Source organism: Orcinus orca, chromosome 10 (assembly GCF_937001465.1).
Source record: "Orcinus orca chromosome 10, mOrcOrc1.1, whole genome shotgun sequence".
In the NCBI taxonomy this organism is placed as follows: domain Eukaryota; kingdom Metazoa; phylum Chordata; class Mammalia; order Artiodactyla; family Delphinidae; genus Orcinus; species Orcinus orca.
Genome location: NC_064568.1, coordinates 97457444 through 97469922, shown reverse-complemented (window position 1 = coordinate 97469922; position 12479 = coordinate 97457444). Strand labels below are relative to the sequence as shown.

General features: G+C 35.6%; 1 protein-coding gene across 1 annotated transcript in view; it reads left to right on the top strand.

The window, feature by feature from the left end:
* Window positions 1–11760, top strand: part of TMEM170B (transmembrane protein 170B) — a 38766-nt gene extending 27006 nt beyond the window's left edge. Inside the window, exon 3 of the mRNA XM_004273564.3 lies at window positions 8466–11760. Within this exon, the coding sequence (XP_004273612.2) occupies window positions 8466–8596 (131 nt within the window). The 3' untranslated portion in view covers window positions 8597–11760. The remainder of the gene's footprint in view (window positions 1–8465) is intronic.
* The last annotated feature ends 719 nt before the right edge of the window (window positions 11761–12479 follow it).

Below are 12479 nucleotides of genomic sequence, written 5' to 3'. Positions count from 1 at the left end.
GTTTTCCTGTAGGAGTTTTATAGTATCCAGTCTTACCTTTAGGTCTTTAATCCATTTTGAGTTTATTTTTGTATATGGTGCTAGAGAAGGTTCTAATTTCATTCTTTTACATGTAGCAGTCCAGTTTTCCCAGCAGCACTTTTTGAATTTCTCCATTTTATATTCTTGCCTCCTCTGTCGTATGCAGATTGACCATAATAGTGCACTTCCTTCTTAAACACAAATTATTATGACATAAGTCTCCCCTGGCCTACTAGAAATTAGCCACTTTACGGTATCCTCCAGCTGTCTGCAAGTTTTCTCCTGTGCTGCCTTATGTGCGTGTCCTACAGCCCTCAGGTTCACTCCCTCTGACCTTCTCCTCTTAGCGCTGTACTTAGGCCCCAACTCCAGCCTGGGGTTCTGCTGTGCTAGATGAGCTAGAACTTAGATGCATCCTGTTGAGCCTGGAGGGCCCTCAGCCGCTTCCTTCATGTGGTTCTGCCGGACACTGGTGCTTCTCTTTGCTGTGTGGTCTCGTCACTGCAGGTGAACAGCAGAGCTTCTGTTGCTGTTCACTCTGGCCGGCTTCTGGGAGGCTAGGGTAGCTGGCTGTCGCTGCTGGATCTGCTTCAAGACTCGCCACCGAGGGCTTCTTCCTTTCTAAGTTCCTTCTTAGCCCCAGAGATGAGAGGAAGTCCTTTTCTTCCATGGCTCCAAGGCCTCCCTCCTTCTGTGTCCCACAGTCACCTTTTCCCAGAGTGATCAGCATGCCTTGCCTTGAGGGGAGAGCCCTGTTCCCATGTCTCTGGGTTTGTCCTGTGAGACAGTCATAAAATAGTTGTGGGAAATAGGGAGTAGTCTATTTCCTCATCCTGTCTTCATTTACTATTCAGTTTTTGTGTGTTATCTTGCGTTAGGTTTTCTTTGTGCTGCATCCAACCTGTAAATTTCTCATGTGGTACTTCATTCATTTTGCCATAGGTAGAGTTTAAAACAAGAAATCAGATTTCACTGAAGCACCAAATGTGCAGAGTGGAGTAGCAGGAAATTCAACTGGAAAGAGCCAGATCCTCAAGGGTCTTGGACGGCCAGCCAGAGTCTGGACTTTATTCTGTGGGTCATGGAAAACAACTAGATATTTTAGAATGGGGTTGGAAAGGGGCAAAGCAATTCAATAGGAAAATCTATTTTATGGCTGAATGTAGAATATATGTGAAGAAAGAACCAAGAAGAAACTCTGAAAGGGCAGGGACCTTGTCTGTCTTCATCACTGCTGAATCTCCAACAATAAAACAGTACCTGGAATAGAACAGATACTCAGAAAATACTGGTTGGATAGATGGATGTAGTAAGGGAGGCAGCACAGAGGAAAGGAAGGAAGAAAGTGGGGGGAGGGAAGAAGGGAGGAAAAAGGGGAAAGAAGAGGAGTTGAGGCATTAACTGTGATCTGAATTGAGGCTAGATCTGAACTAGACTAGTGGCGGTGGGTTGGAAAAGGAGTTGGTGTCAGGACTGTGGCAAAGGGAAAAATCCAAATTAGTTGTTATTCACTGTGGTGGCATACAAAGAGACATGAAAGGGACTGCTGACATTCTTGATGTGGGCCACTGCTACAACTGTGGAACCGTAAACAGAGGAGGAAGGAAGAAGGAGCAGCTTGTTCCCAAGTCAAAAGTAGTATGTGTGTTTATTGCTGTAAATTATTGTGAAATTTTAAAGAGAACATGATTCTACTTCCCTAATGATGTGTATCTACATATTACCTGCTTTCAGTTCAGTCAGGAATAAAATAAGCTAATGATTTTGGAAACCACAGTGTTATATTTAAAAATCCTTACAAATATGTCTGACACAATTTCAAGTAAAAATTTGTATGCAGGTTAACAATAAAACATATAAATTTCTTCTGGCTAACTTTTTGACCTGCAAACACTTGAATTAAGAAAACTAGCCACTGTGAATATTTAACTGCATTTATTTTCTTAATGTATTTTGTGAGTGCTATAGCACCATCACAGCTGTATATTCAGTTCAGCACATGATGGCTGACTGAATATAGATACATATCTATTATATTTTACGACCTCTTAGATTTTTTTTTTTTTTTTTGCGGTACGCGGGCCTCTCACCGTTGCGGCCTCTCCCGTTGCGGGGCACAGGCTCCGGACGCGCAGGCCCAGCGGCCATGGCCCACGGGCCCAGCCGCTCCGCGGCACGTGGGATCCTCCCGGACCGGGGCATGAACCCACGCCCCCCGCATTGGCAGGCGGACTCCCAACCACTGCGCCACCAGGGAAGCCCCCTCTTAGATTTTTATTTCCAGAATAGAGTGATTTTTCATTTCAGTTAGTACTGATAGTTAATACCAGAATTGGGAGGAAATGGGTTTCTCTATAATGCCATTGCTTGGCATTGTATTGCTAATTTTAGCGAGTCTGAGGGTTAAAGTGACACCTCTTTGTTGGTTTAATTTGCATTTCTCTGATTACTAATGAATTTGAACATCTCTTTCTATTCTTATCATATTTTTAGATTTCTTCTACAAATTGCTTCTTTAAATTCTGTGCTTTTCTTTTGGGGTTCTTGTTTTTTTATTAAACGATAGATGTTTCTTAGATGTATTGGTGTCTTATTGGTTTTGAACTTTGCAAATAACTTCTCTGTCTTTTATCAGTACCTTCATCCATGATGTTGTTTATTGAGTAGAAATCTTTATTCTATATAATCAGCTTAAAGAGTCTTTTTGCCTAATTTAGAATTTTATTTAAGAAGTTCTCCTCCACACCAAGGTCAAAAGATACTCTGATATATTTTCTTTTGTTAATTTTATAGTTTTACCTTTGTATTAAAGTCTTTAATTTATCTAGAGCAGGACTGAGCAAACATTTTCTTAAAAGGCCAGACAGTAACTATTTTAAACGTTGCAGGCCAGAGGGTCTGTGTCACTACTATTCTGCTCTGCCATTAGGGCATAAAAGCAGCCATAGACATTGGTAAATGAATAGGCATGGCTTTTTCCAATAAAACTTTATTTACAAAAACAGATGTCTGACATTCAGGTCATAATTTGCCTTCTGGTCTAGAGTCTATCTTTGTGTTTGGAATTAGATAGGATTCCATGTGTATTTTTTTTTTCCTCCCATGTAGTAAGTCAATTTTTACCACGTCACTAAAAAAATCTATCCATTGATTCATCCTTTTTTGTGTACTGTGTTCTCAAGGTACATGGACCTGCCTTCAAATTCTGTTCTGGTTTGTTAGTCTTTTTATCTGTTCTTGCAGCAAGGCCTCATTTTTTTGTCTCTATTATTTTGTAGTATTTCTTAATATCTGGTAGGGCTGGTCCCTCTCATTTCTTTTCTTTCTCAAAGTTAACATAACTATTCATGGACCTTCATTCTTTCATATAAATTTTAGAATATGTCTACTGAGTTCCTCAAAAAGTATAACTGTTATTTTTATGAGGATTTAATTGATTGTAGAGGTTAATTTGGGAAGAATTGACATATTAAATTAAGTCCCACCCAGGAACATGTAATATATCTCCATTTGTTCAGATCATTTTCTACATCTTTTGTTAGAGTTTAAAAGGTTTTTTTTTCAATAGGAGGATTGTATATTTTGATTAAGTTAATTCCTAAACTCTTATTATGTTGTTGTGCATGGTATCTTTTTTAATTACATTGTTTAGTTTTATTATATATATATATATATATTATTTATAGAGAAATGCATTTAAGTTTTTTAAGTTGAGTTTATGAGAGATTAATAACAAAGCAAAAAACTGGTTTTCTGGAAAGATAATAAGGTGAATAGATTGCTGCCGTAACTCTAAAATAGTTAAGGCAGAAAAGTAAAATATGGAACAACATAGAAGAGAGAACTACAGACTCAATAGTAAAGGTAGAATAAAGGATTATAAAAATGACAGTTTTGTAAACAGTTATATATTCCTAAATATAAGTTGCTAAAATTGGCATAAGAAGAAAGAGAAAATATGAATAATACAATAAGTATGTTTAAACAATTGAAATGTTGAAGACTCCTCCTCCCAAAAGAAGTCCAGGCTCAAATGAGGTTTACAGATGAGTTCTACCAAATTTTCAGGGAACAGTTCCTATTTTTTCCAAATTATTGCAGGAAATGGAAAGATTAAAAACTGTGCACAGCATATTTGCTGGATCAAAGTAATCTTGTTGCTAAACAAGTTGAAGACTACAGAAGGATGGAAAAGTATAGGTTCATTTACTTTAAGAATGTTATCCTAGGAGTGCAAAGATAGTTCAGTATCAGAAATGACTACGGCTGTATGCCAATAAAACATTATTTATGGACACTAAAGTTTGAATTTCATATAATTTTTATGTATCATGAAATATTATTATTCTTTTGATTTTTTTTAAACCATTTAAAAATGTAAAAACCATTCTTAGCTCACATGCTGTACAAAAACAGGTGGTGAGTCAGACTGGACCTGTGGATCATAGTTTGCTGACCCCTGATCTGATTACACAAACAGAGAATCAACACCATTAGAACCAAATCTGCCTTAACCTTTATATTTGCGTTCTCTCAGGAATGTGGAGGGCAGATCAAACCACTTTTCAGTGGTCCACCTCTCTGCAGACACTTTATGTTGCTGTATATGGACATCTCTGTCACTGGTGACTCTTCTCCTAGTCACCCTTGTCCTTGCAGGTTTACATCTGTTATTTACCTTCAGCTCAGCTCAGCAGAATTGCTTTCTCCACTTCATCTTTGCTATGCCAGTCTTCTCTAGCTCCTTAATACTTTGGGAATCTTTACATATTTCTAATTGATACCTTCTGCTGTTGTTCACAGTGGCAGCTCCAAACATGTTTCATTTATTTCAGGCACCCTATACACTTCTGCCTTCTTCATTCTTGCACACACTTCACCAAGAAAATAACGATCACAATATTTGTACTCCTTCAACTGGCTGTTGTTCAGCAAAATACATCTTAACAGGAGTGAAAACTAAAGCACAAATTGGGGGAAGATATTTGTTAGCTTATATAAATGTAAAAAGATTAATATCCAAACTATATTTTAAAAAACCCTATGAATCAAATAAGAAAATGACAATCCACTAGAAAAATGGACAAAAGATTTGACAAACATTTCATAGAAGTAGAAACCCTAATGGCCAAATGTGAAGAATATGTGAGGAAAAGCTCAATGACATTAAAAATCAGGGAAACCCAAATTAATTGCAGAGATAACATCTCTCACCTGCCAGATTGACAAAAAAATTTTTTAAAGATATCAACTGCTTCTGAGGATATGGAGTAACTGGGATATAAATTGGTACAATTACTTAGGAAAACAAGTTGGCATTACCTAGTAAAGTTGAAAATGCCCATAACATAGGACTGAGCCATTCTGCTTTTACCCACGTTGTAGAGAAACTCGTGATTGCATATGTGTGCCAGAGGTCATGTTACAAGGATGTTCACAGAAGCAGGGTTTGTCATTGTTAAGGACTAGAAACAATGTCATCCCCAGTAGAATGGATAAATAAGTTGTGGTATATTCATACATGGAATTCTGTACAACATTGGAAATGTATGAATTACTGCTGTATACAACAAGATGGATAATTTTCTGAATATAACCTTGAGCCAAAAATTCCAAAATACTTAGAGTATCAATTTATATAAAATTCATTTATTTAAAAAACTAAATAACAGATATCTTAGGATATAGGCAGGCAGTAAAGCTGAAGAAAAGCAAAGGAATGATAAAAACCAAATTTGGGAGGGAATGGGATGTGACTGTGGAGACTGCACTGGAACCTCAAATGAAATAGTAATGTTCTTTTCTTCAGTTGGATGGTGGTACTTGGGAATTTGTTGTGTGTTTTTTTTAACAGTCTACACGTATTTTATAAATACTCCTTCATATCTGCTCAATATTTAATAGCAGTGTTTCCAAAATCATTTAATAGGCACACAAAATTGTTTTCTTTCAGATCTTTTCGATTAAGAGTTCCACTGGAACAGTCTTTTCTGACTAGTGCTTCTGGGTTGTGAAATGATATAGTGCAATGGGAGCTAGTGTAAATCTGCTTCTTTTGAAGGGAAGTTGTAACTTACAAATTGGTTCCTGATTATCTGCTGGGCGGAAAACAGTAGTTCGTTTTATTTTCTGTATAACACTATAAATATCTCTCTTGATTTTGGAAACTCTGGAGTTTTACAGTGGTTTTTCTCCCCTTACATTATAGCGTTGAAGATCTTATCCTCTGTTTCTTGAAAGAGTGTAAAGAAAAGTGGGTTATTGGTGGTTTTGTAAGTTATTCCTCAAACAGCAAGCCTTCCAAAGTGAAATTCATTTTATTTATTTGCTTTTAACGTCTAGTTTTTTAACCCATCTGAATTTACTCTGGGGAGTGGTGTGAAGTAGGGACCTAAATTTATTTCTTCCAAGTGGCTATCAGTTGTTCCACACCATTTATTGAATGATGAATCACTGATTGGAAATTCCTTTATCATTTACTACTGCAACAACTACTAACCAAAATTTGGAGTACATACTGGGACCAGACACTATTTTAAGCACTTTCCAAGTATTATCTTCAAACCCACCCATTTTACAGTTGAAGAAATAAGGCACAGGGAGGTTAAGCGATTACTCAGTGTAACACAGCTACTAATTAGTGGAGCTTGGATTTTAACCCACAAGTCTAGCTCCAAAATCCATGCTCTTAACTTTATATAAGCATGAGATGTTTGAATTAACAAATTGGCACTTCCCAGGCAGCCTGAGCTAGTAATTGCTATGTTTTTCACCTTTTGGATCATTTTTGAAAATTTAATGCTGGAGAAATGGAGGCCAAATTGTAGTTTTTAAAATTGAAGATAGTCATGGAAATCTAGGGTGAACCCAAAGTAAAGACAGTATTTTTCAGGTTTATTTTAACATAATTTCTGATAACAAAGAAGGCTAAGATCTTTTTTATTTTCAGAATGTTATCCAATTCTAAAATTTGAGGATATGATTAATTATACTAGTGAAGTTTATTAATTGATTAAGTAAATGTTGGTGCTACTAGGAGTTTTATTTAGTATTGAGATGATTATCAGTTACTTTATTATTTTATGAATTCCTTATTCTCTTTTTCACTAGGTGTAAATGTGAAATGATAGAATGATTTGGAAATTTATAGCCAGACTAACCTGGATTGAAATTCCAGCTCTGTACTTACTATATTTCCTTGGGCTAGTAAATGAAACTCTCTGAACCTCTGTTTTTTTAATCTTTAAATTAAGTAATAATACTCAGGAGTGGTATCATATTTAAGATGATAAAGTTCCTGTCAAGATACACAGTATGCTGTAAATATACTATATATTTTAATTCCTTCTTTAAAATATGTATATGAAAGCCCTTGGCTTAAATTAATAATTTGCTTTTCCTATTTATATCTTCTATGGAGGAATATAATATTTTGAATTTAAGTGAACTCTGGAGTTAATTCTTAGCTAATTTTTATGAGTAGAATTTCTATCTCAAATAATTATAATTCAGTGTCTTCAAATAATTTATTTCTGTTCTTTTTGTTTGATCATTCTAGGATACATAGACAGTTTTTTCTAGAGAAGAGTTGTAAGGCCATCTCAACCTGTGAGATGGCATAACCATAGTTTAAATGTTTCCTTTTATGATTTCTGAATGTACTTTTAAAATCAGCCTCATAGATACCACATCATTATACATACTATAGCAATCAGATGAAGTGTTGAACCGAGCCTCGGGGCTCTGAAGCTCCTGAGATTCTCTCATTCTCAGAAATGCACGTTATCTAAAAATTTCTCCTAGAACAGATGGATGTCAGGTTCATACTCCACTTTTATTAGATGTCAAGATACTCGTCTCCAAATACCTCTACAGTTGTATGCTTTATTAAAACACTGAAACCATTTTATATGGTAGATTGTGAAGCACATTAGTCACAATTCTGATATTTTATGGGACATTTAAGAATTCATTCATTTTACTGAAATAAATTAAAATTCCTTTAATATTAACTTTTTTCTTGAATAATTTAGAAATTATATTAAATTGTATGGTTTTCTGTATTATTATTTATAATTACCAATATATTGTGTCATATGTTTATGAAAGTGCCGATGAGGTCTGGCCGATTTAACACCCAGCTGAGAGATTACAATAATGAATTACTCGTTTTTTATGAACATATTTTATGTCAGGTAAGCAGCATATACCATAAATACATATTTTGCAGTTGAATAGAAAAGTCTGTTATTCAATTTTGTGGGGAAATGCGGTATGGTAGAGTAACTTTTACCAATCACATGGGAACTCTTTCATAGAAAATTATAAAATGAGAATGATGATTTACTGTTTGGCTCAGATGAAAAGAGATTTTAAGTTACAGCCATGTAGCGTGTCTCAGAATGAATGAAGGTGTTATTTGTCTCTCCCTCTTTCTCGTCTAGGTGCAGCAGTCGCCGGCATTTACAGAGTGGCAGGGAAGAACATGGCCCCCTTGGAAGCACTGGTGTGGGGCGTTGGACAGACCGTACTGACATTAATCATCTCCTTTTCAAGGATTCTCGCCACACTCTGAGGTTTCTGTGGGCATGTCTTACTTCACATAAGGAAGCAGATGTACAGATTCTCTGAAAATGGCATTGTTAACAAGGGAATGAAATTGTACAAGAATGTGGAAGGAGCAGGTCAAAACATAAGGCCTTGAGCTGTGTGGGAAGATTGCCCTCTGGTGTTCAAGTGATTGCACTACCGCACCGCACCTTACGTGCCTCCGTCCCAGGCAAGGCGCATGACACTACGTGAAGCTACAAGAAAAAGCACCTTGTTTAGCTGCCAATCAGGTTAACACTGGCGTTGAATCATCGTTCTTAACAGTGTTGTGTTAAGTTACAGGGACGTTTTGAAGAATTGACATATGTGCCAAACTCTTTTCTTTTTTTTTAACATTGATCATGTGAAATTTGCAAGTGTAGATGTAGATGAGTGCTGTGAACATATCTGACATGAATTCAGGTGGTGTAGTGAGATTTTTGTTTTGTAATGCTAAATCCCGTATGAGTGCTGCATACCGAATCATTTAATAGGAGACAAATTATTTGATTTTTAATGTTGAACGTTTCTGGGATTTAGGGCTTTCATATAAATTAGGCATTATTGTTACTTACGTGAAAAATAATACTTAATGGAAAACTGCTGAACTCTTTTAAGGACTCAAAGTAGATCTATAGGGTGCATCCTTTTCACTCACTTAAGTAACACTCTTTTAATAGTTTCCCTCATACATAAACATTCTATTGATATGAATTTAAAAACTTTATGGGTCATACACATTGATTGTAGCTTGTGTGTCACAAAAGTATAATTTGAAAATTTTCTTATAAATTTTGTAAGAAATCTGAAATGCACGTTGCATTCTTGACCCTTCTAAAGAAAGTTTTTGCCATGTAGCTCATGGAGGAAACATCTTTACAACTAGTATCTCAGTGGGATTATATCACTTGTTGCATATACCTTGATTTTTGACAAAACGTAAGCAGTCTTTCATTCTAGAGTATTAACTGTATTTAAAGAGTGGCCTAAATTAGGCTATGAAAACAAGAAGCCTCATTGGTAGATAAGAAACATATAGGAAGAGTAATAAGCTATCTTACTTTGGGTATGTGGTAGCATCATAATTTCTCTGAGTAAAAATTGGGGAATATAGTAAATAATTATAAAATTTGGCAACAAATCTCAGCATATCAACACAGTATTGAATGCATACTTGAGTTATTCATTTCAGTTGTTCAGCTCTTGTTTTATGCTGTTATTTAAGTTTACTAGAATCTGTGATGACATTTATTAGAATGAAAAAATCCTTAGAGGTTTTAAGAGGTTTTGGCAATATGTAATTGTATTTAAGAGTACAAGAAGTAAGGGCAACACAGAACGTGGTGGAATTTGTCTCCTACTGAGATTTTTTTAATACCAGGTACAATTATATATATGGTAACTCAAAGGAAGAGCCAACTGCAGAAAATATAAGTTAAGGACAATCCAAACAATAATCTGATACTCTAGCCTCACTGTTTTATAACCTAATTTGGAAAAACGTACATTTCTATTAGGTTCCATGCAAATATAAGACCTTTGTTACCCACGGCACCGTTTCTCCACCAAAAAGCTGAGTAGTATCAACAACTCACCGATGAGGAACTGGGGGTATTTTACCAGTACGGAAGCCAGTTTGGGGCGGTGCGGGAGTTTAACAACACTGTGGCTTGGAAATTTGTTTTTAAAAACCCAAGAAGCAAGTATGCATTCTTAGAGATCTTTAAAGTAAATCTTAAAATTGATTCTTTTTATTATGTTCAAGCCTGAAATTGTTTTCATGTGTTCTTTATATTCCGGACATTTTCCTAAATTAAATTTAGGCCTAAATCTTCCAAGTCAATTTGATTTTTCCTTTTCTGTTAGACTTGAATTGTGTTCTTCCTTTACTTTGGTTATTCGTTAAATTCTTTAAATTCTTTGGTCAATAATTTAAAGTGTTCATATTCTTTGGGAGGAATTACCAGTAATATGTTGAAATGGTTTGAGATCTACAGAAATGAATATTTATTTTAACACATGGTTATTTTATGTTTCAGAAAGTTACCATGGTAAGGTAACATGGAACACATGGTTCAGAATCTGAAATTAGCCAGAAAATAACTTGGACACATTAAGTGTATGGCTGCATGGACCAAAGAGAATGAAACTCCTGTTTCTGCTCTAGAATGAAGTATGAGAAGGTGGATCAGTTTGTAGAGTGTCCTGCAGTTATCTCATTATCAAGTTGCTTTACGTTATGAGGAGTGTGTGTGTGTGTGTGTGTGTGTGTGCGCTTTTAACTTTTGGGGGAATTTTTGGTTTCTCTGTTGTTTTTAGTTGCTTCCATTGGGATTTTGTGCAACTGTTACTATTTCGATGTTTTGAAATGCAGTTGATAGTGTGAATTGATGAAATGTCTTAATAGCTGTTTCTGTGATGAGATTTTTAAAATGTTATTGGTTTTCTTATAGAGACAAGTAACATTTAATGATATATATCTACATACACATATATCATTATATACACATATATATATAAAGCTGCTATATATGAATACAGTCTAATTGGAAAGCTTTTGTTCAATGAACACTTGGACATTATCGTGGAGAACTTGATACATTTGCTCAGTTGAGTGATCTTTTAAATCAGTTTAAGGAACTTTGAGATTTTTTAATTTGGGGAAAGTTTTCTTGGTTTAATAGTGGTAGAGATCCTTGTTTGTGATGTGACAAAAGCCCTTATTGATGTATTTGGGTTAAATCTTCTTAAAATTTACATGTGACTTAGCAGTAAATTTTCTTTGTGAAAAATGCAGGAGGGAAGGGGAGAATCCTCTGCAGTTTACACTTCGTTATTTTTAAAAATGCTTAATAAAATATTGCTGACAGTGAAATCAGTTCCTCAGAGAAGAGACTCCTATATGCCCAAACTAATTGTTAATTAGTTAACACAGGGAGTTAACATAAGGAGAGTCCTAAATGGTGGCCATATTCAGTGTTTGTAGGTTAATTATTCTTACTTTAGATCTTAGTGTTTACTGAACAGTGTTATAGTTTGTAACCCAATGTACTTTCTTAGTATTTGCAGCATACATTTCTACTGCCCCCCCAAAATGTGAGGGTTTTGTTTGTACTTTAAGTGAGAAATAAAGAAATGAGCTGCCCTGTGTATCATATATTTGTGATGTAAGGAACAGGAATAGTTTTTAAAATGTTCTTGGAAAACGTCTTTAGAGAACCTCCAATTAAGATGAGGAGAGTGGGGCTGCCATGTCAGTGTGCCCAAGCTGGCAGTTAAACGCCAGCGAATTCAGTTTTGTAAACATTTTTGGTGGATCTACTATGTACAAAGTGCTGAACCTGGTATTTTCTGTAGTAAGTACAAGGATGACCAAGATGGGGTTCCCACCCTTGAGTCCCCAAGAGCTACCAAGATGATTTAAATCCTAAAACAGTTGGGAGAATATCTTGCTTCTAGCTGAGAGCTTAAGTCCTGTTTTTTCCCCCAATTCTGATTTTTCTCAGTTCATTAACCAAATGGAATACCGTGACATAGATTTGAATCCAGGCCCTCCCACTTGTTGACTTTTTGTTTATGATGGTGAAACAGTACAGTCAGCTCTCCATATCTGCGGTTCCGCATTCAGGGATTCAACCAACCTTGGATTGAAATATTCAGAAAAAATTTCCAGAAAGTTCCAAAAAGCAAAACATAAATTTGCCCCACACAGGCAACTATTCATATAGCATTTACACTCTATTTACACCATTTACATAGCATTTACATTGTATAAGGTATTATAAGTAACCAATAGATGGTTTAAAGTATATGGGAGAATATGCATAGGTTATATGCAAATACTACACCATTTTCTATAATGGCCATTT